This window comes from Antedon mediterranea, chromosome 3, assembly GCF_964355755.1.
Source record: "Antedon mediterranea chromosome 3, ecAntMedi1.1, whole genome shotgun sequence".
Taxonomy (NCBI): Eukaryota; Metazoa; Echinodermata; class Crinoidea; order Comatulida; family Antedonidae; genus Antedon; species Antedon mediterranea.
Window position 1 is genome coordinate 4,511,644 of NC_092672.1, and position 25,336 is coordinate 4,536,979.

General features: G+C 31.9%; 1 protein-coding gene across 1 annotated transcript in view; it reads left to right on the forward strand.

The window, feature by feature from the left end:
• LOC140044610 (uncharacterized) overlaps positions 1-25,336 on the forward strand; it is a 37,769-nt gene extending 12,433 nt beyond the window's left edge. Inside the window, exons 5-10 of the mRNA XM_072089186.1 lie at positions 2,989-3,114; positions 15,322-15,486; positions 17,934-18,173; positions 18,765-18,864; positions 20,050-20,286; positions 23,705-25,336. Of these exons, the coding sequence (XP_071945287.1) occupies positions 2,989-3,114; positions 15,322-15,486; positions 17,934-18,173; positions 18,765-18,864; positions 20,050-20,286; positions 23,705-23,963 (1,127 nt within the window). The 3' untranslated portion in view covers positions 23,964-25,336. The remainder of the gene's footprint in view (positions 1-2,988; positions 3,115-15,321; positions 15,487-17,933; positions 18,174-18,764; positions 18,865-20,049; positions 20,287-23,704) is intronic.

A 25,336-nucleotide genomic window follows, 5' to 3' on the forward strand; every position in this document is an offset into this window, starting at 1 on the left:
TGTATTCGATACTAAAATATAAAACGTACAGTAATCTAACAAAAAAAAAGAAAATTTTCCTGATCACAAACATTTATCCATCAATCATCTATAACCTAACTTAAAATAATTAAAAAGCTATTATCATACCAATACCTGTCAGTGTTTTGTAATATTAAGAATTCCATTCAGATATAAAGGATTACTAAACAAATCATTAACGTGATGACAGCTATTTGAACACATTGATCCGCCACAATGATTAACTATTTTTCCTTTATTTTTGTTAAATAATTTGAGTTGTTGAAGGATTTTGTCAAATAATATGCGGTTTCTATTATCATTATGAATTTGAGTTTATTTAATTTATTTTATTTAGAATACTATAGTATGTTGCTACTGTAGTAACTGTAATATTTAGCAAAGTAAACTGCAATTGAGAAGTAACTTTTTTTTTAAAAGTTTTTTCTTAAACCAATTATTTGTTCAAATAAATTAATCGTCCATTCTGGTTTTTGCTGCCTACTGTAACTTGTAAGTCATATTTGATGTATGCATGATGAGGGTGAGCCTACTCCAGTTGAGGTTGAGTACTTAGAATTTCAAATTATTTATTCTTTTCCTGGACTTATCCCATATAATGCCGTGATTCCCATTGTAAATAATTTTATATTTCTTTTTTTTTTATTTTAATATTTGATTTGTGTTAATATGTTATATTAACACAAAAAATCAATCAATCAATTCATTTAAATTGAAAGTTTATTTCAGACTGATGAAAGAACAAATAAATAAATAGATAATTATCACCAGATACTTAATAGAATACAGTTAAATTCACATGAACACCTACTATTACTGTATAACCAGCCTCTTACAGCACTCAATAAATAGTGGTTTATGGTCAGTTACACCTAATTAGAAGACAGCACTTTGCCGCAAAACATTTAGATAAAAATAAAACCACAGAACCTGACCATTGCCACAAAAGAAGCCGATCTTTCCGGCCTTTCTATTTGCCGATAGATCTACCGATAGATCTACAGCTAACAGTTGATGATAGGATTTTACCTCCAGGCTATGCGGCAACAAGAACTATAATTTTGAGCTATGTCTGCAACATTTTTATCATTCTAAATGACTAATAAAAACAATATTCAAATTGTCTGAGATATTTTGTGAAAGTTGGTATAGAAAAAAACTGACCATTAGGGATGGTATGATTAAGTGTGACAGCCCTTAATATAAAACTTTAAAGTGTTGCTCATCTGATATGGCTGCAGCGTTAAATAGTTCAACTTATTTTTTTTTTTACCAATCTATTACCTCTGCGTTTGTTTGATGTGAAATTACAGTATTATAATTAACGATTGTAATTACAAAATGAAATGTAGGTTCAGGCCTTTTGTCTTTTAAAAATTATATGTGTGCTACAAATTGCACTCCTCTATACATTCAGGGATGCTGTAGGTGTGCCGTTTGTATGTTGGTGTGTATAAGTTTACCAAATTTAAGCGTGTTGTAAATCGCACTCCTCAAGGGCAGTTTAGGAGTGTGATAGGTGTGTGGTCAAAGAAGTGATCAAATAAAAGGCTGGGTTTCGCTGCCTAAGTCATATTTAACACGCAGTGGATATGCATGAAAAGGGAACCAACCCCAAATCAGGTTGTGGTAGGGTATGGTGTGTATAAAATTATTATTTTTACATGTCCCTGGGCTTATCCCATACAGTTTTATTGCTTATTTGATGTGCATGGCTCCAGCGTAATAACTTATAAACTAGGCTTGGGAATGATGCTCTATAGAAAACCAACCTGTAATAATGATGGCATGACACAGAAGCGGTATAATAGTGTAACACAGAGAATTGTTTTTGCAATTACCACGACTAATGATTGACACTGGCAATTGACGAATAAGCAATATGATTTATTCTGGCAATTGACGAATAAGTATTATTCAAATCTTTTGATTGATGTCAACAAAACACAAGTTAGGAACTATAGACTCAATACATTCAAAGATCATATTTTCACATTTCTTTGGCAATAATATTTAATTATATGATTGACAATAAATGTAGTTGATGATTTTTTTGAGTGAGAGCATTTTTAGATGAATATCTACGAGTGGCGGACTCTCGGGGGAGAAGAGGAAATAGACAGTCACTTTGATTCAGGAAGACCGTATTGATGGGGTGTGTGTTCAAGTGCTTTAGCGTCGAAATCTGATTTGCAATCTTTATGCAGCTGTTCATATTCGCTGCATGTTTCCAAGATTTTAACCAATAAACTTATTAATTGTAATGTAAGCATTAGCTGATGTAGAAGTTATATCAAGTACTATTAATTTATTGTCGGAAATTAAAAAATCATTATCTAAGTTGGAGAAACATTTAAAGTTTACTGTCGGAAAAGATTGTTTAAAAAATATCTAATAATGTTTAATTCACTGTCGGAAATTCAAAAGTTTAATGTTTAAAAAAACCTTTTGAGAAACGGCTATCTTAATTTGAAATTCATTTTCATGGTAGATAAGTTTATGAAATATTTTAATTTAATTTTACTAACTTGTTAGCGATTCAGTTGAAATTTGACTGTCAATAAAGTCTCAAAATGTCAACAAATGGCTATATTAAATTAGAAATTCAATTCAAACGTCTACTTATTTTCAATACAATACTTACTTCTGTCAATAAAACATTATAAATCTATTTTTGAAGTTTGAAATTCATATTGACTATAGACTTATGACTTATCCACAAAGTTTATGAGCAAGCGCAGATGTTTGATATGGTCTACTGCTTCGTAGATTATAGGCAATTAGAAAGTCTACTACTAGCCCTGTGAAAGCATGGAATTGAATCAAGAACCTTGGGATTAGAAGGAAAGCATACACACACCGAGCTATAGTACCATTTCTATAATATATTGTTTTATAGGTTGAAATCTTAGAGGTCTATTGTACTGACCTTTTTTATTTTAAATGGATTTATTTTCTTTATTTTAGATGGGCATTTGGTAAGATCAGAGGCATTGTTTATTTCCGGTGTAGACAACATGAGTACTCAGGACGTGTTCAGATACTTTGGCTCATATGGGCCATCATCCATTGAATGGCTTAACGATACTTCATGTAAGTATTCTAGATAATGCAGGTCATTTTGTTGTTGTGTAACTGTTGCAAAACGTTGTTGAATAAGACCAAAAATACAGTATATTGGAGAGGTAACATTTAGCTTAGTTCTTAAAATTGGATCAGTACATGGTTTTGCGTTCAGGCCTGCTGTGTGCTGCTGGAGCAGAGGGATAGCTTAACTAGGTAAGTTCCAAGTTAAGTGTATACATAAGCCTATAAGTAATAATGTTTAAAGTAAGTTGGGATGGGATTAAATAGATAGTATTTATTTTACTTTTAAGTTTTTAAACAAAATGTATACTGAAACTTCTGGTTTTCAGAAGCCATTAAGTTATCATGTCTAAACTACTATACTGCAGTAACTGCAGTAACATTTGTATTAAGATAGGATTACTTGTTTAAATGTACAGGTAGAAAGTTTATTCAGGCAGTCATTGTAATATACAGTGTGGTATACGTTATCCAAAATATAAAGGTTGCTTAAAAAATTGCATAACCATGTTAAATAGTAAAAGAAAATGTAAAAATGTAAAATATTCCCTAAACATATTCCACCTATTCATATACTATTTAACTGTACCTATTTCACCAAACCTTTTTCACAGAAGTGTTGGGGCTCAGTTAATTCAGATAAGAGTGAATTTTAGTCTTCCCTGGTAAATGTAACCAAATCTATTTTTGAGAAGTAACACCTTGACATTGGAAATCTTAATGGTTCAGAGCCAATAAGTAATTTTTCAAACATTTTTTTTTTATTTTGCGGTTATTCCTAAACCTTTTCATATGGTACGAGCTGTCTAAAAATATCACCCTAATAATAAATTGAAAAGTCGAATAATTGCTAGGAAACGATCCTTTTTAGCCCGCAGTAAAATCTGATCTTTAAACACTCGGGTTCAAAACCTGGATTGTGATTGGCTATTGCCTTGCAACTTATATCTTAGTTCTGATCTATGATTGGCTAAGGGCAAATTGTCATCTTGACTTCTGTTTTTTTCAGCTTTGATTCTGTTTGACTTTAAATTACCCCAAAACCTTACTTGTCTAAACTTGATTAACGTGTCTAATTGAACAGTTTATACTTCAGTGATTGCTTTAATGTTTAAATTAGCTCAATCCAAAGTGCTTAAGGGAGGGTAGAGGGGCTGCAAAGGTCACAATAGTCACTTCATTTCTTTAAATATTTAAATATAATATGGGTAATTCGGGGAAGAAAACAGATTTAAGTATTAGGAAAAATATAATTAGATGGGGCTTAATTGTAGAGGTATTCATTAGTCCTAATTGAATCACTAAAAACCCTAAAACATAATTCACCCTGGAGGCTTTTAAAAACTTTATATTATTTTTTATTCATGAATCTTTATAGAATAAAAAATTGTTTAATTTTAATGATTTTATCTAACAATATCCAACACGCAGCATACTGTATACTTACTTACTGTATATGTCTGCATATACAGTAAGTATACCCAGAATGACTTTTGGACACGACAGCTGCATAGTCACATGTCGCATTATGAAAACTAAAGAAGCTTTAAAATATAGAAAAGAAGTGAATTAGATTTTTATTATGCCCTGAATAAAAATTAAAAATTTACGATAAAGGGTCAAGCTAATTAAAAAAGAGACTTTCAAAATTTAAAGGCAGACTAAGATAATATCCATAAATTGGAGGTATTCGATCTTTGGTTAAATATTTCTTGGTTTTTCTTTCAAACTTTCAGAATATGAAAGAAAAATAAAGATATCATGAAAGAGATAAAAGGTCATACAAATGAAAGTAACAAACAAAAGTGAGGATTGAGATGGTATTTTGCCATTTGAGGATAATTGGATTGGAAATTTTGTTTTTCTCGGTTTTCTTCCAATAATTTAGGAGACAAACATAAATTACAGATTTACAATAAACGAGATAAAGGTCAAATCAATTAAACAAAATCCAAAACTGAAGATTGATGGTACATATTTGGAAATCCTAGATTTTAATAAAAATCTTTTATTAATAGTTGTTTAATCAAATACTTTATTCAATTCAATTTTTTGCAGATTTTACATCGCACATGTACATTATGCCATTATAATAAAGACACAAAGTGACTATAAAATATAATCTTTTTAAAAAGTTAATGAAACACAAAAGCACTCTGATTTACCTGAGAATTTTAGGACAAATTTAATTTGAACTGGATTAGGTTTTGCCATCACCAACTCATTTCTATCCCTCTCCCCCACCTGCCCCCATTACAGTATTTATTTTTAGTATAATTTTTCTTGTTAGATTTTTCTTAAACTAGGATTTGTTTTCGAAGGTTATAAGAAAGAAAAAAACGCTAGAGAGTCTACAATCTGCAACGATGGAAAAAGTCCAACATGTACTATTTGTGTTATTTCCCGAAATGAATATGATTTGAATTAAACTAGAAATGTTGTTATTATTCACAATAACTTGGGAATATGAAGAAATAGAAAATGTCAAATTTATATCATTTGAAAATTGTTTTGCAACTTTCAAAAAAACAAACTGTTTTAAAGATATCTTGGGCACAAATATTACAATATTATTTATCAACTATATTATCACAAATATTCAGATCAAGAAATTTGGAAATCTAGGCCTAGCATTTTCCAAAATGTTGGGTTTTGTGGAAAAACTTTATTTGTGTAAAACTTATTAATATTATGTACATAATAAACAAAGACAGGACATTCTAAATATAGTACATTTAATTGATACAATTTGTAACAAATTTCAAGTAGGAAAGAACTTTTTTTTATCAAAATGATTTACATATTTTTTTGGGTTATTTACATGAGTTAGAACATTGTAGCTAATGTTTCTTTTTCCAAATTGACTGCTTTCAAGATGTGATATCTTTTGCTCTACTTTTGACTTGACAGACTTTTGTGTTCTTCATCATCACAAACTATGTATTTGCATTGAACCTTTCAGCTGTATGTGTTAATTATTGAAATAAAACCCAGAAACGTCAAACCTAAAAACTATTACTTTCACGTTAATAGTTATTTCCTGCTTTGATTAATGGAATCCAAACCCAGAAACATAAAAAAAAAACGTTTTAAAATGTTTGAGTCGTGGCAGCTGCCTCATGTTTTCAATCAATGTATTATCAGAATTGAGAGATCTGGAAAGTGGTCGTATTAGTCGTGTGGCGACTACCAGACGCGTACATTCTTTATCAGACTTAATCAGCTGCACGTATTCGTAATTATCTACTATGAAAGGATATCACTTGATCAACCCACTAAAAGCTCCTCCCACTTCCCATTGATTGGTTTAATAAGTTTTGATTGACATTTGGTATATTTTATTAGTCAGAATGTAGTCACTGATAGGAAATGGCTTGAGTAATAAATAAATGCATGAAGTAGGCAGCTGCATAAACCTATTTTGCCCATTCCAACCCTCGACATACCCACCACCCCCCACCCCCAACACACACACAGCCTCACTTCCATACCAATCGACCAAGGTACCTAATTAAGTAAGAGTAATATACAGTACTTTATTAAAAATATAATTGATTACCAATAATTTAAATTAATTTCTTAAAAGTATTGTACATGAGATTGGTATTGTATTCCTGTATTAAACTCTTTGCAATAGATTCACTGCAGCCATGTAATACTTGATCATAATACTCTTCATACTTACTCCCCATACTTTTTTTAACCATATTTAATGAGGGTGATCCATCCAGCTATTGCTGATCATTAGGGACCCTCAGAGGTTCACAAGACAAACATAATACACAAGATGCTCTACATAAACAAAGTCTTATTACAAGTCTTTGGGAGTGGAGTAATTTGGTGACGGGACTTAACATCTGGTTACTGAATGATAAGTATTTAATGGATCGAACATTGAATAGAAACTAAATAACATTTCACTTTTACAACTACGCAGCTATTGACCATTACCTGTATGCACATGCTCAAATGTTTCTGAGCATGTGCAGAATTACTTTTTAACTTAATCAGTGATATCTAGTTATAGTTAGTACACCATGAAAACAAAAGGTTGCTATTACCGCTCGGTACGACATCTGTATGTATTATGTATAAAGTATCATTTCAATCCATCTGATGGTTTCAGAGCCTCATACAAATATTTTGAATCACTCTGCATCATTGTACGTACTGTGAATCAATTATCTATAAGGACAAGTAATTTACACTTTTTTTATTAAATAAGTATGGCTTTCTTCATTTGTCATCTTTTGTATAATAATACACATAGATTTAAGTGATATAATTAATAATTGCCTGCTTTAAAGCAGATTTGATGATTGACAGAAATACAGTAGCAGGCAAAAACTACAAACTCATCATGTAATTTGAGAAGAACTATTTGCTGAATTAAGTGTTAAGGTTATTATAGGTTAATAGATAGGGGATGCAATTATTGATTTTACTATCCAATACTTAACAGCTTGTCAGCAATGAAAAAAATTAAACGAAAAATGATTAATGCATGTTACTTTAGTTTTTTGGTACATAGTATTGTAGTAGTAGTACATAGTACTGTAATACCAACACTCTCAATGTAGGACTCTTTGAAAACGGGAAAACTCTCTCCTCTCTTCTTCAGGTCCAGAATGTCCCGACTAATTTTTTTAAATCAAAACACACAATAAGATTCAGAATAGAAAACTTTTCAGAATATTATTTTTGCAATTTGTAAAATTATATAAATTGGTTAATTTCTAGTATATATTACTGGACGGTTTGGAGGTTTTCTGTGATGGTAAATATATAGAATAGAAGGGGAAACAACAATGGGAATGCTTAGTTTTTTCTTAAAACCTGTATTACTTTGTTTCTTTTAAATTTTGTACATAATTTAAGTTTTCTTGTAAGTATGTACTACTACTTTCTTTTACCGTTATTTTAACTACTCTGGAAGATGAACCTTCACTCATGAAACGTGCCACAGTAGGTTTTTATTGTTACAATACCAGTAGTGGTAAAAAAGGGCTTACCTCCTTTGTAAGCATGTCATTTCTATGTTAACAAGTTACATATGGGATTAGTATGGTAGATAATAAGATTAAGTACCCAAGTACTTTATCCTAACATGTTGCCATGTTTGTGGCTTTCTCATGATGGGAATTTAAAAAAGCTGTGGGTAAAAGAAGAAAATTTAGAAAGAAGGTCAAGTTTGCAAAAAAATTCTAAGAAATTAATGCCCACATTCTGTTAAAAATGTCAGTTGAAAACCAGAAATTAAAAATGGCATCACCAAAATGACTAACATTGATATCAATATTAATTTGATAATGTACAACTATAATTTCTATTCAAACTTCTGTCAACTGATAGCTCTTTCGGGAATTGATAAATTGAATAAAAATAGCGGTATGGTCTAGGGAGCTACCCTTGATAAGCCCTTGAATGTTGGCCACTAATTAAATGGTCAAGTTAAACTTGAAATGGTGAAGGCCCAATGCCAAGGGGGTTCGGTGAGATCGTGGACAGCTTCCTTTAGCTCTTCAGAGCAATCTCTATCAACCGCGTGCAGGCTAACATGGCAGTGTGACGTTGATTCGTACATTCCTTAGACTATATTTAGATAATCTAATAGGATTTGCTAGCCTCTACGCATTTTGAGATTCTCTTTGAGACTTATACTCATCTTAAACTTTGAAGTGAATAATTTGAATTATAAAAAAATAAAATTATCTTTATCCTTATTTTAAATACTTCAATAATCCATACAGTAAACCTATACAAAATTTCATTTTCCTTTTAAATTTTTGTATTTGATTTCTGATGCATATTTCCTTTTTGCTTTTACATTCATAATAGATAAAATCAAACCTTGTGATTAGAATGATAGTAGAAAGAACCCCTTTTTTATTGGGAAACTCCAATTAAAGGGTCACTTATAATACAAACGAGGGACAATATATGTTTTAACCCTTATTTAGGAAAAATCCTTACAATATTTAGGGGACAACTTTGTCGGTTGTCCCCTTAATGGAATTCTACTGCACACTTTTAGGTTTTTCATGAATGCAAAGTTCACAGATTTTTAAACATAAATGCACAATTTATTCCACAGACATTTTCTAAGTTTTTAGTCAGAAAAAACAGTTGTTAATAAACCTTGACTTGAATAACAAAAAGTTATCAACTGAAACGAAATTGAAGAATAACTTTGACTTGATCGTGCTTTCTACACCGTGTCAAAATATATTTATGTAATGATAAATTAGCATTAATATAAGTTGATGTGTTCAAGTCCTGCTGAGTTCATGGACAAGTATCTGTCAGAAATTGGTGACATACTTTTCAATGATTTTCGCCAACATCGACATTTTGGTTTATTATATTTAGTTATTTTTATTCTTTTTTAATGTGTTCCCGAGTACCACTTGTGGTAAAATACATGTGTGCAACAACTGCAGTTGGAATTAGTAATATTTATTTTAAAAAATAAAATTCAATCCCAAAGGAGGTATCAAACTTGGAATTTGTAACTAAATAAGTCTAGTCTCCAAGATCAATCAACTTGTTTTTAATTATTCAAATAATATTATTACAAATACTATTACAGTATACTCCTGTTTGGTAAACTCTATTCAGGGAACAATATTATTCAAGGGATAAAACCAGAGGTGTAACTACTATGAGCACTTACTGGTTAAACCCAGGGCTCCCAACATAAGCAGTCCCAACGCAACTACTCGGCATTGGAGGACCTCTAGGTTGCTAAACTAGGACCTTTGGCCACTGCGTTTTGCCACTGGGGACAACCCTATTAACAACAAACGAACAGCAATACTACAGACAACCTTTAATCAGAGGACAGCCTTAAAGATATCCCAATGATAGAGGTTCTATTGTATGTATGAGATTTTATATTAAAGTTGGTAATGTATTTTTGTTCTATCCACTCTACCATATTCATATAAAGATATTGTGGAACCACGTCAGGTCAAGTTCAATATTGAATATCGAAACGTGGCAGGCTGAAGGCGCTTGACCTTTGACAAGATCGCCTAAATTTTTAATATATTAACTTTACAATACTTAGTGTTGTATATTCTGTTACAGCCGCTCCATAATCTCTTTGCTTTTCTTCCTTATATCTATATTTTAATTTATACTAACAAATATCTTTTTATTAATATAATAATAATAATATATCAAACATTTATTAAATAATATTTATCGCATAATATGCAATCTACGATAATTGAATTAATTGATATAACAAATTTATTAAATACATAACATCATTTGAATAAAAAGAACAAATCACATATCTACACATAATCATAACATCGTATACTCTATCTCTAACAATTTATTCAATCTTCTATCGACTAAAGCCGAAGTTATAGTCGTTATCTCGGGACCGTTCTGGCCACCACCAGCTGGCTTACTTCATCAAAGCTTCTATGAATGGATGTACTGGTTGGGAGCAGAAAAACTAGTAGACCAAACCCAGTACCGTTTTGATTACGATCAATCAGGAAATTACCTCACAACGTAATGTTGCAGCAACTTTTCAAGTTCACATTCTAATTGAATAGTTTTATTAAATTCAAAGAATATAAACAATGATTTACCTGATAAAATATAGTTAAATAGAAACTTAATTATTATTCAATTCTAGAGATTTAATTAGTTTTTTTCAGCAGATTCCAGATTTAGTACACATTGTAATTGATATCAATAGTTTTATTTATTTACCTCAAAGAATTTAAGAAAGGATTTACCTGATAAAATATAGTTAATTAGAAACATAGAACTTAATTATGACTTAATTCTAGAGATTTAATAAGTTGGTAATGTTGTGGCAACTCTTCCAGATCAATAGTTTTATTTATTTGATTCAAAGAATATAAACAAGGATCTGAGAAACATGGAACTTTATTATTACTTTAGATTTAATTAGTTGGCAATTTTCAGCAGATTCCAGATTTAGTTTACGTTTTAATTGATATCAATAATTTTATCTCTTACTTCAAAGAATAACAAGGATTTACCTGATGGAAATAGTTAATTAGAAACATAGAACATGCATTGTCAATATGGAAGTAACATGTGTCTGTAGTTTAACACCATATGGCTATAATACAAACCAGAATTGATCCTGATGATCTAAATACTTGCAATTTGTAACTAAAGATAGAAAGTTTAGAACCTTTATTAATACCAGCTGTTTAACATATTGTAGTAGTTGCATACGGATAGTGTTTGATAGTGGGAAAAGTTAATTCACACACCACAGTCAAACGGGGTGAATTTTGTTTATAATAGGGCAATTATATTGCGCGTATAAACTAGTTCCCTGTGCACTGTGTGAACAGGATGTTATACACCCTTATATGTCATGTCCATGCAGGTAGCACTCTATCCACAACAGTGACTGTAGGAAACAAGTACAACAGTGTAAAACGTACTCATCAAGGAGGATGTACAACAATAGAACCCCTATTAAGCCTGAGCAGAGGCATTCCTTGTATAAAGTTTGGCCATTATAGTGTTAAAACATACATTTCCCTTGTAATTTAGTCACAGATAAATTTCTCCTTAAAATGGATGTCCACTGAAAAGATTAGTCCCTAAGTAGTCCCCTGATAGGTTTGTCCCCTGATTAGGAATTTCCCCTGAATAGGAATGTCCCCTGAATAGGAATGTCCCCTGAATAGAGGTATCCCCTGAATAGAGGTATCCCCTGTATAGAGGTGTCTCCTGTATAGAGGTGTCTCCTGTATAGAGGTGTCTCCTGTATAGAGGTGTCTCCTGTATAGAGGTGTCTCCTGTATAGAGGTGTCTCCTGTATAGAGGTGTCTCCTGTATAGAGATTTCTCCTGTATAGAGATTTCTCCTGTATAGAGGTGTCTCCTGTATAGAGGTGTCTCCTGTATAGAGGTGTCTCCTGTATAGAGGTGTCTCTTGTATAGAGGTGTCTCCTGTATAGAGGTGTCTCCTGTATAGAGGTGTCTCCTGTATAGAGGTGTCTCCTGTATAGAGGTGTCTCCTGTATAGAGGTGTCTCCTGAATAGAGGTGTCTCTTGTATAGAGGTATCTCCTGTATAGAGGTGTCTCCTGTATAGCGGTTCCTCAAAGATCAAGAAGACTTTAATAATAGGTATACTGTCCAAGAAACTGTTATCTATCGTTTAGCATTCTTTTATTAAGTCTGTATACATTAGTAATACTTTAGTATAAATTGATGCCTTTAGGGTGGATGAGAAATAACTGCTAATTTGAATCAGCTTATGGCCGGAGGGGTGTCAAAACCATAAAGCAAAGTAGCGATATCTTCAACGATTGCTTTAGAAACAGATCTGCAGATTACTGTATGTTGTGTCACTGACAACAACTTGATACATGCGGCAAAGAAACCTGGGCAAATCAGATAATTTAAAAATATGTAGCAATAACTTATTTTTTAGTTTATAAATAAGTTTTTATTGACAAATCAAAGCGAAAGAACAACTTTTGTGTATTCTCTTTATTAACCTTGGTTGCTGGATCTTTGCCAGCACGTCACAGATAATTGAAGGAAATGAGGTAAGTCCCTAAAGACCATATCTTTAACTGTGTTTAAAATTATTAATTTACTAGTTGTAGATTATTAGTGCATTTGATTAATCTCTGTTTATCTCTATATCAATATGTCTGTCAATGGTCTACATACTAATACCATTTGAAACCAGCTCCAATCTTCAAAATAAGATTTAAGTTGAGATAAAAGTTGATTCATATTTTGTGTGGTTAGGTTGTTACTTTTCTTTTATATTGTTTTCTACTGTAAATTTTTAATTTGAAAATAAAATTAAAAGAAATAGTATGTTTATAAGCTCCTTTGGAGATTATAAAGATTAGTTTTTACCCTGACCAAAGTAAACACGGGATTAGAAAGGGGTCACTAATTTCTTTTGAGTTACCATTTTGTTTATAAAATATTTAAAATGATACAATACTCAATACTTTTGGTTTCAATTTCGTATTGGTTGTTGTCTATGATTCATTTATATTATTGGAATCAAATTTTTATTTTTGGTTTGAAAATGAGGTGAAGATCGCAGAAGAGCTACTGTAACAGTGATTTAGTTTTGAAATAAATGCAGAGATAATCTGTGCTACTATAGCTCTGTCTACGCTATCAAACTTTATGTCACAAAAAATGTGATGTGCCCATATGGTGTCATATCACTACCATATTTGGGTATATCACTACCATATTTGGGCACATCACACTAGTTTAAGTGTAGAACGTTTGATAGATAGAATTTTATGCCCAACCCTATTCCTGCTCAAAAGAATTATTTGAGTCTCTTTCACTAAGCCTGTGTAAACTAAATTTCAAACAAAGTTAATGAAATAAGAACTGAATTAATGAAATTAAGAGAATTAAAAATTGAATTAGTGTAGTGGATGCAGTTAAATGTAATGGTTCCAATTTGGATTAGGCCCTCCATGACCCCATGTCGGCCACAGTGCAGTACTGACACTCGCATCAGGAGAGGATCCCTTATTTTTGGATATTGGAAAACTCACTTCTACCAGTTGCATGTGAAGAGGGTGGGGGAGGGAGTTAGGAGGGTAGGGGTCGGGGGTTGGGGTCGGGGGTTAGGAGGGTAGGGGTCATCAGCAGATGTCAAATTGAACATTATATATTTTTTTCTTTCTGAGTAAAGTACTGTATTTTTAATTTGTTTGACTAATCTGACATAGTATTGATTGGTTATATCATTTCTCATCTGATATTATTAATTAGCCTTTAATTAATACTTGCCTAATTAATCAGATTGTTTGAAGGAGCAAAGATTGTATCTCAAATTAGTAATCCTAGACCTATATTATTGATACTTTCATTTTGATAGGGTTGTTTAATTTTAAATTAGGGGTAATTTTAAATACAAAAGTAATTTTTTTAAATTTTATAATAATGTTAGTTTTATCATTAATTTTTTTTTTTTTTTAATTAGAGTATAATTAATTAATGTTTAAAGGTATTTTATAATTTGTAAGCACTTGATTAGATTATTTACAGTAGTCTAGTGTCCTTCTAAGTCCCTGATTGTGTACGTAAGCGTAGTAATTGCCATTTCCTATTGCTTCTGAACAGTCCAAAGTAACCCCCGAGTCCAAATGGCCTTACCCAAGCGGTGAAGTATTTTAATTGCAACAATCTATACAAGTTGAGTAGCGTACTTCCCCTATATCACACAAGTCGTTTGTAATTGTCATTGAAAGTACTATGCCGTTGGCGCTATACTAACAGCACGACAGATTTCAAACATGTGGCAGGATTTATATAGTTTTCCAAATATCAATCTAGCTTCTCTATGCTGTATTCACATGCTGGAGAATGCGCCCTCGTCAAAGACGATGTGCTGTCATGCACATTCAGGTAGGACATATTGTAATGTAGTCTGTTTTCATTTCAGCCAGAATTATTGTATTTTTTGGTTTTTTTTTGTGGATTATTTATATTGTGAAAATTGTATGTAAAGGTAATTGTTTTGTTGACTTTATTATGTATATTTTGCTTCTTGTTTTTTTAGCTGTCGGCAATAAAAAAAAGTTGCCATTCCTGTACCTTCACTTCTTATTCTTAGGTGTCCTCATAGACCTTCTCATAATAGATGTTTACCTGTTATGCAAATAGTTTATTTTGTCTTCTCCAAATTCATCATTTGTACTCGGGGTACCTGAGTCTAGGACTTACTCATTTTCTCCTTCTCCATCCGACACTATTGAGTCAAAAGTGCGATTTATAAAGTGCTACTCCACCCTTATTCGCTGTAGTATTGTGCTAGGATTTGGCATATTACAGGGACATGTCCTCAAAGCTTAACCGGATGCAGCCATATGAAGTTAGTACCGTATAGCCGTATAAACTATTTGGTAGCGGGTTTATTGATGTGTATGTGACATCACATTGCGTCTTATGACGTCATTACAGCTTCTTTCGCTGTACTCCGAGTATCGCACATTTGTGCTTGTTATCTTTGATGTTCCCTGAAATGAGACTGACTTCCAACTTTGTACCTCTTGTACCTCCGTCATAGAGGGTTTATTTTCATTTTACAAAAACAAGTACAGACTTTCTTCCAATAAAAGGTCTCCTTTATTAGAGATCACATTTCTGCTGACCCGTAGGCTCAATTTTAAATTACTTTAATTCTCATGATCAATTTGTTTTGTTTCTTACAGGTAATGTAGTGTGGTTGGATTCTAATACAACAGCCAGAGCATTAATAGGGATGAGCCAGCAACAGTATATAAATAAGGGACCAATGATAGAGGAGATAACACCTCGTATTGACCTCAAGTCACATGATAGTACACCTGCAGCGGAACCAATGGAAGAAGGAGATGGTATGATAACTTTTTGCAATTTGATTTTCTCTTTAAATGATCTTCTTTATTTTTTATATTTAGGTTAAAAAATTTCTCATGATTATTATGATGTCTCATGATCATTATTATTATTATAGCCATCATCATCATATTATCTTGTTCACTATTATTATTATATTATTATTATTATTATTATCAGCATCATTATCATCTCTAATACTACATCATCTTTGTCAGTATCATCATCCTCATCACTATCATCTTCATCGTAATCCCCAGTATCTTCATCCTTTGTCACCATCATCATCATTATCATCATTATCATCATCATCACCACAATCATTATCATCATCACCTCAATCATTATCTCATCATCATCATCGTTTGTCACCATCACCACAATCATTATCATCATCATCCTTTGTCACCTTCTTCATTATCATCATCATCATCGTCATCATCACCACAATCATCATCATCATCCGTTGTTACCATCATTATCTTCATCATCATCATGATCATTGTCATACATCATATTCCCAATCATTATCTTCATCATCTTCATCATCATCATCATCATCATCATCACCATCACCATCATCATCATCACCATCATCATCCACATTACCATCATCACCATCACCATCATCACTATCATCATCATCATCATCATCATCACCATCACCATCATCATCATCACCATCATCATCATCATTACCATCATCACCATCACCATCATCACTATCATCATCATCATCATATTCAACACCAAGGCTACCATTCAATAGCAGATATCAATATGCATCATAAAAATGCATATTAACCCACCTTTATGTATATTGACTTCATTGCGTATTAGCGATTGAATGGAAAATAGGTGATAGAGATTATTGCCAGAGGGTTAAGGAAAATAGTATGGTTTCTTATTAAGAGGTATAGTGACACAATTTGTAACGGATGCGGTCAATCAATCTCATTCATGAGTGCCGCTGACATTTGCCAAACAGATAAAAATATATCTAATACAATTAATAGGTTAATTTAGTTAGCCTGAACACAGTGTGGTTTACTGTGAAGGTAATTTGATCAAAGAGGGGTAAATGAACCCCCTGTCTAAGGTACTATAGCTACCGTCAAAAATCAGGAGGGTTACTGTCCTAGGGAGACACCCTGCTGCCCCTGAAATTGAGTAAAGGAAACTTTCATTTGAATTAGCAGAAACAGGTTAGTAGACAGAACTTCTGTGACTCATACAATCCTGTCATTTTCAATTGGAAATTCTAGCAAAGCTTCTTACGACTGGCCCAAGGCCCCCTAATCCAAATTCATGCTATTTCCCCACAGTTCCACAACTTTAGTTGGCATTGACTGGCTCCAGTTTATACGTGTGTGTGTGAGTTTGATAGCTATGCCACATGATTTTAATTTAATAAAATATGTAGATATATTAGTTTGTTATAAAATTACTAATACAAAGTGTTATCAGCTGTTTGTAATAACATTGCTTTCAATTTCTCATTAAAGAGACCATTTCATTATCTGTCGCAATGTAAATGACTCCCTAGTGACAGGAATCTTACATTTATGTGGAATTGTGTTGAACTTCGTGAATTTAGTCATCTTAATCAATAGTTGATGTCAAGAAACATAACGCTACTCTATAAAATAAAATAAAATGATAACATACTTGAACACATCGGTTTCTTGTACGTTGTCATGCGACAACAATCTCACATGCAAATATTTAGATAGAATTTTGTTAATCAATAGTTTATGACAAAACAAAATTGATAACATACTTTAACACATCGGTTTCTTGTACGCTGTCAGTTGGTATGCGACGGCAATCTCACAAGCAAATGTTTAGATAGAATTTAAAATACACTAGCCATCTAAATCAATAGTCACTACTCTATTTAAAGACAATTAAATACATGTTTCAGTCTCTTTGAAGTTAGTCAATATAATCCTCTCATAACATTTTTTCTCAACTTTCTATCATCTAAAAGTCGTAGTTAGTCATGCCTCGGGTCACATTCTATGGTCACCGTACAGGTAGGCTACTACATTAGTACTTCTATGAATGGATGACTAGCCGGTGACAATAACGCTAGTTGGTCATACCCAGTACCGTTTTGATTTTACGATCATTCGGGAAACCACCTCACGACGCTTAAAAGTAAAGGCACCTTTTTTATATTTGTCTCTATCTACTCAGATGTACATTTTTTATACACGTTTTATACAAAAAAAAAAGTTATATACTTTTGCTGTTTTTTCTTGTTTTACCTTGCTTCTTGGTCCTCCAAGCACTGACCTGGGATGTTTGTAACATTCTTATGCATACATTTTTTTAAAATAAAGAACGATTTGAGAGTTTTCAATTACAAAAAAGTTACCAAAAGGTGACCTCTTAAAATCAAAGAAAAAAAAATTGAAACAAAAATTATTTTGTTAAATTTCAGATGATTATTTAGACCTAATTAGTGACAGCGAAACAGGCGAACGAGTACGAGTACCGAGAAGGCCGTGCCAAGAACTAGTAGATAGGAGTAACCGTGAGAACTATAGGTCAGACGACGCAGATATGGAGGTTGAGAAGGTAGATGATGATAAGCCGTTTGATATCACGGAAGAACAAGCTATATACGATGCACTACCATTTGGAAAATCAGATCACCTACAAATAAGATATGCAACGAAAGGTTAGTAGACTGTGTAATGGGAATGAATGACAGAAATGAATGTACAGTATATCCTTTCAAATACAACTAGAAAAAAAAACCACTTGTAACAGTAGGCACCAGAGATCTGGAACCAACTTCCTTGTTCCATCCGTTACACTCCTCTTTTCTATTCAAACCTCTCCCGAAAACTCACCTATTTCAATAGGTAATCTTTCCATGTTGTGCTGTGAGACTCCAGTAAAAAGCGCTTTATAAATAAGCGATATTATTATTTGTTTTTATTTATTATTATTTGCTTAATGTAAGTGCAATTTAGTGACAAATATTCCTATATTTCAACAGCAAGACTCTTTGTTTTGAGATGTCCAGAGTTGTTACTACGCATGCGTAATGCGTAATTCTCCTGGTGTTTAAATAACCAATCCAATTTGGGTCAACTGGCTCAGCTACAGTGATTTAAGTTCACTTAGGTTGACCCTGGTCTCCCCAATTTCAGTTTTTTTTGTTATGTATATACTAAAATAGATCGAATAAATAATGAAATGAAATCACAGTATAGGCATAATGATCAAATAGCATTAAAAATATTTTTTTGTTTTTGTTTTTTAGGCGATAAGAAGCAAGTTGGAGCTCAAAATAGAAGTTGGTATTATGTTAAAAATGGAAACCCTAACTACAATGGGATGAAAGGCATCATTAGCAATTCCATGTAAGATATCTTTAATATTATTTAATCTTTTTGCAGATGTAGAAGAAATTAGTATTTAAGAGAAAACATGTGACATGCAGTCTACTGGCTGTATTGTGCACAGGTGTGGGAGCGACGCAGACAACATTACAACAGTTGCCAGGACTCTATGGAAAAATAATATTATAACATTGTATATCAATATTAAAGACATCTAGTATACTTTGTAGGTAACAACAGAGATTTCAGGACTGAATTTTGCATTTCAGACAGACAGACTTTGATTTTACCCCACGTCGGAAATACTGATTTAGAAAGATAACGTTTAAAACCTTAAGATAAGCTGCAAGATTTCTAGCAGCGTTGATCGACATAATGCTGTTGTTTCAGCATTGTTGAAGGCTTTTAATTGTTTAATTCCTGCGTTAAATCAAACACAGGAAAAGAAAAACTCATCAAATTGAGACCTCTCACTCTTCGGTAATCAGTAATTGCTTATAAAAGGAAATTTAATGAAGTTTAATTTTAATTTGAGGTGTAAACGCAGGGTTTTGACGGCTGAAAATGTCAACTGTGAACACAATGACAGTATAATGCATTAAAAATTTAATCAAAACATTTTAGTTTTGATTTATTGATCCTTTGTAAATAGTAAGGTGCAGTCCCTTAAGTTGCTGAATGAAAATTCAGAATATTAAAACATGCCAAAGATACAATGATTGGTTTATGACTATCATACAGCTTCACTTGACTGCCATACCTGCTAAACTTTATCTTCATGACGTTTAAACCTGCGAAACCCACCTGGCTTGCTTACCAACTGTCTATACTATATGGTAGTGATATCCCCAAATATGGTAGTGATATGCCCAAATATGGTAGTGATATGCCCAAATATGGTAGTGATATGCCCAAATATGGTAGTGATATGCCCAAATATGGTAGTGATATGCCAAAATATGGTAGTGATATTACATCATCATGTCCATATATGGGCACATCACATGTTTTTGTCACATAAAATTTGATAGTGTAGACAGAGCTTTACAATCAATATTATTACATTACCATTTGTATAGTGCCTGTCTCTATGATAAGCTCATAATCATTGGCGCTTCACATACTGTCATAACATTGGTTAGAATATTATATACTGTATATTGTCAATTTGTTTGAAAATAAATTCATATTTCTTTCTTTAAATAGGAAAAAAAGAATTACAGATGGAAAAACATCAAACACAAGACCGTCAAGAAAAAGGAGAATGGAAGCATATGTGGACGAGGATAAACTTATGAAAAGAGAGAAGACGGCATCACCCCACGGCGATGGAGATGACGAAAACTTAGAACAAGAAGTCAAATTATTAACGAGAGCGCCCTCACCTAAACGAGTTATGCGCATGTATGCTGACGATGTGGAACAACAAGTTAAAAGCATCAGGTATTGTTACATTTTGTATATTTTTAGAATTTATGCAGTAATTGTACAGTTACTGCAGTAAATATTGTAGTTTAATAAAGTATTACACTTTAAGTCAATAAATATTTAAGAAATTCCCTTAAGAATTTTTTTAGATTGTATACTTGAATCTTTTAACATTGTAAAAGAAACAGAAAGATCATTAAAAGATATTAAAACCCATTACTTTTAACAGATTATTAAAACTTTTACAATATTCAGCTGTTATGTATTAACCGTCATGTAATGTTTAATAAATTAAAAAGTAGAAAACAGAAATGTACTTAAATTATTTCCATCGCAGTTAAGTAATTTTTCAATTCAATCTAACCCAAAAATAGTTTCTAACCTAAATTTTGTAACAAATCTTAACCTGATTACGATACTTAGAATAATTCGCCCTTCCTGCAATTTTTACAATTTCTACAATTGCTGTTATATATAAACATATTCATTTTCATTTCAAAGTATTAGATCTAGTACTAGTATATTAAATTGGAATTGGATTATAAACTCAGCATAGTTTAGACATACAGGCTGCCTGGAAGGAAGTCAGAAAGTTTAAACTGTGCTCACAAATAGAAGGTTAAACTTACATAATGATATTACACAGCCACCATCCCCTGTTTAAAACAATTTGTATCATTCTAAGACTAAGAATAACATGAATTTCCGACAATTTTGAAAATTTAAAAAATAGTAACATTTAAATATAATAATAATATGCGCAATAATAAAATATACAAAATTAATGTTAATTAAATTATTTTGAACTAACCAACATTTTTACATACCTGACAGTTTTAATATTCTTTTCATAGATATCATCTTTAGAGAGCTTAGAATAACACATTTCTTTGCTAAACTAGGATATTTTTTATGGTGGTTTTGAACTATTTTAACTAGTACCAAATTTAAAGCAAATACAATATAGCTTCATTTCTTCAAAATATTAACAACACATAAACATATTTGGTAAAATGGAGACAAAAAAGAAGCCCCTTTGAAGCTCAAAAGGGGCTTGTTGCATGACATATGGAAGGGACATGGAGTATAACTGTAACCCAGTAGTATATACATTTTTTCAGCATATAATATGCAATATACATTTTTCCAATCAGGCATAAAATGGCAAAATGAATCATGTATATATAAATAGCTACAAATTAAAATATAAAGTTTTTTTATTACAAAATAATAAAATTACTAAAATAATATAATGAAACAGCTGTTAACATTATGTATTTTAAATAGTAATTATAATAATTGAGCAATTTTAAACTGACTGTTAATTGAAATAATTATATTAAATTAAAATATAATTTAATAAAAATTTATTTTCAAATCGGATGAAAGTAGTAGACCATGTTGTTTTGATGTTTTTCATTTATTACAACAAAAAAATATGCATTTACGGGTGACTAGTTTAAGTGTGTTTTGATAAAAGGTTTTTTTTTTTCAATTGTAAAGTTTGACTCATTCACTTTACTTTCATTTTTAGTTTGGTGGTTTATCTTGTGCTCTCTGTTATGTCAAGACCACTTACTGTTTCCTGTGGTTAATTTTGTTCTTGACTCTTGCTCGTTAAATTATATAAATCTTATAACAAATATAAATTTGTAAACACATAAATAATAATAAGAAATATATAAAGAATAAACTGATTAATAATTTGCTAGAAAACGTCCTCTGATAGGAACGTCCTCTGATAGGATTCGAACCTGTGACTAGCGGTTTACAGGTAGAGATACAAAAACTACACATATTCTGGAAATAAAAATCTGTTAAAACTGTAGCTCCTTCCCATATTATTATTTACTTTATTTACTGTTGCATAATATTGTAGGATTGTGTTTTTGGTGTAAAAAAGGAATGTCTAGATTTAGTAGAATTCCTACAAGGGGACACCTTCAGGAAAATGTCCCCCTAATAGAGGTTTCCCCAGAATAGGAGTTGGCCATAAAGAAAAACAAATATTTCCCCCATTGTTCACTCTATATGGTGTCCTCCAGTTGTCTCCACCCCCCCCCCCCCTTTATATGGGTGTCCCCACCCCAGCAGTGTCCCCCTGTTGTTTCCCCCTTCATAGGCGTCCCCTGAATAGCGATCTACTACTACTGCATATCACTATTATAATTAACTGTTTACTGTTTTTTTGTAAGTGAGACACTTTTGTTTTAAACAAATAAATAAATTTCTTGGACCACCATTTTTATTTTAATCAATAAAATTATTATTGTATTAATCTTTTTATTGATGAATAAGGGTATTCGTGAGCTACTTCTATCTGAAATAAATTGATGTTAAATATTAGTGACTGGTTGAATGACCTGTGTCCATCATGCCGTAAAAGATTGTTTCCCCTGGGACTTGTGCCTGCTCATGTGATGACAGTGAACAGAGTGACACAAGGACAAATTAATGAGTAACTAGGGTGACAGTTAAACTGAGTGTGACGCTAGCCCCCCTCCTCCCATCCCTTGAGTACATAATTCATGTATTTGCCTTCCTTACACATAACAGTGAAATATTTAAGGTACAGAGTTATTTACCCTCTACTCTTTCAAACATTTAGGGAAAGTACAGTATGTGTACATACTAGAATAAAACCCTCCTTAAGCTCTGTCTACACTATCAAACATTTAGGGAAAGTACAGTATGTGTACATACTACAATAAAACCCTCCTTAAGCTCTGTCTACACTATCAAACAGGGAAAGTACAGTATGTGTACATACTAGAATAAAACCCTCCTTAAGCTCTGTCTACACTATCAAACATTTAGGGAAAGTACAGTATGTGTACATACTAGAATAAAACCCTCCTTAAGCTCTGTCTACACTATCAAACATTTAGGGAAAGTACAGTATGTGTACATACTAGAATAAAACCCTCCTTAAGCTCTGTCTACACTATCAAACATTTAGGGAAAGTACAGTATGTGTACATACTAGAATAAAACCCTCTGTCTACACTATCAAACTGTATGAAAAGAAAATGTGATGTGCCCATATATGGACATGATGATGTCACATCAGTACCATATTTGGGCATATCACTACCATATTTGGCCACATCACACTTTTTTTGTCCAACTAGTTTGATAGTGTAGACAGAGATTTAGAAACATTTTCATAGGAAATGAACAATGGGTAATATTTTAACACTATGGCTAACCCCTATTAAAGGGACACTTGGGTCCTGAAGGTGTCCCCTTAATGGGGGGGGGGGGGGTTCTCCATTATATGCACACAAGTTTTTTTCAGAGTCAGAGGAATCGTATATATAACCGGGCGGTTTAGAGTTTTTATTCTGTGTCTGTTGATTTATATATAAATGATAATGCTGTGGATATCAATGGATAATGGATTAATCTAAATAATTTTTTTTTCATTTTGTAGAAAACTATCAGCAGCACCAGTAGGCTTACAAGTTGTAATCGAACCAGAAAATCACATGACCAATCGGAATGCGGGAGAACTAAACACATCCGGAATCATCCGACGTATAGGTAGACACCCGCTAAGAAGTGACGCAGCAAAACGAACGACCGAGCATCAAACTTTATTTCCTGATTTACGCGGAAAGTTGAATAGGAAGACGTGTAAAAGACAAATCTCAGAGAATATATCATTTGAAATTGGCGATGAAATATTTTGATTTTGATTGTATTTTCTTGGGTTTGTTCGGTTTATTCATGCCTAGTTTAGTTACTTCTCTCTTTTTTTAATCATCATACCTTAGAATAATTAAAATCAATTTGGGGTATTTTGTAGTACAGTATGACAGTGTAATCATTATAATTCATGTGTTGATATGACACACTAGTTTTTAAATTATTTTAGTTCCATTAATATTTTTAATTAATTAGTCATTTTTAATGCATTTAGGACTAGTCATTTAATACTTACAGCCACTGTTTATTTATTGTCTGCGAACAATATTTGTATAACTGTTGTAGTAGTTTTATAACTATAGTAGAAATCCTTCAGGCCACACCTCTATTAAGGGGACACATACAATATAGAGCCAACCAAATTCAAGGAACATCCTTATTTAAAAGAATATTATGTTGGTGTCCTGAAGGTATTTGTATAATTGTAGTAGTTGTACTAGTTTTATAACTATAGTAAACCCCTCCTTCAGGCCACGCCTCTATTAAGGGGACACATACAATATACAGTCAACCAAATTCAAGGGTTATTTTTATTAAGAGGATATTTTGTTGGGATCCTGAAACTTTCCTCTTAATAGATAGAGGTTATGTATTTTTTTTTCTTAGCTTATAATTTTTAAATTCTGGAATAATTTGGAACTATTTCAATATTTCATGCTTTAATAGATTAATAGTTTAATCAATATGTTTAAAGTGAATGTTGATCATAGTAGTGGCCAATGGGCTACCAAAATGGCTAGCTAGCTCTAAAGAGAATTTCTGTTCCAATTGTAGAATGGATATTTTTTAATATAAGGGAAAAATTTATACTTTTCATTCCCAATAATATAATAAATATTTGTTATTATGCTTTAAAATCATTGCACAAACAATAGTATAACCAGTAAAATGATTTATTTATATTTCTGACTTTATTAATCATGTATTATATAAAAGTGAATATAAATATATTTCTAAATGACAGTTTGTACAATTAAGTAATATCAACAGTGTAATAAATGCGCCATATTTTCAATGAAATTGCTCATAGGTGCAACAATAGCTGCAATGATTAAAATTACGATATTAAAATTATCATGTTATGAATTTAATTAAATAATGTAATAATTATTTACTAATATTAATTATAAAATATTATTTTTATACTATACAATTTAATAATATCATGGTTTAGGTTTTGGTAACTTTTTCTGAATTGTAAATAGTCTTTATAAATTTTGCAGTATTACTATGTTTAACCGAAAAAAACCCACATACAACCATACATGTTGTACAGTGCTGTAAATATATATGTGGTTGTACCCCCTATGTATATATGTTACATACATTTATATAGATGTATAAAGTATAAAATGAA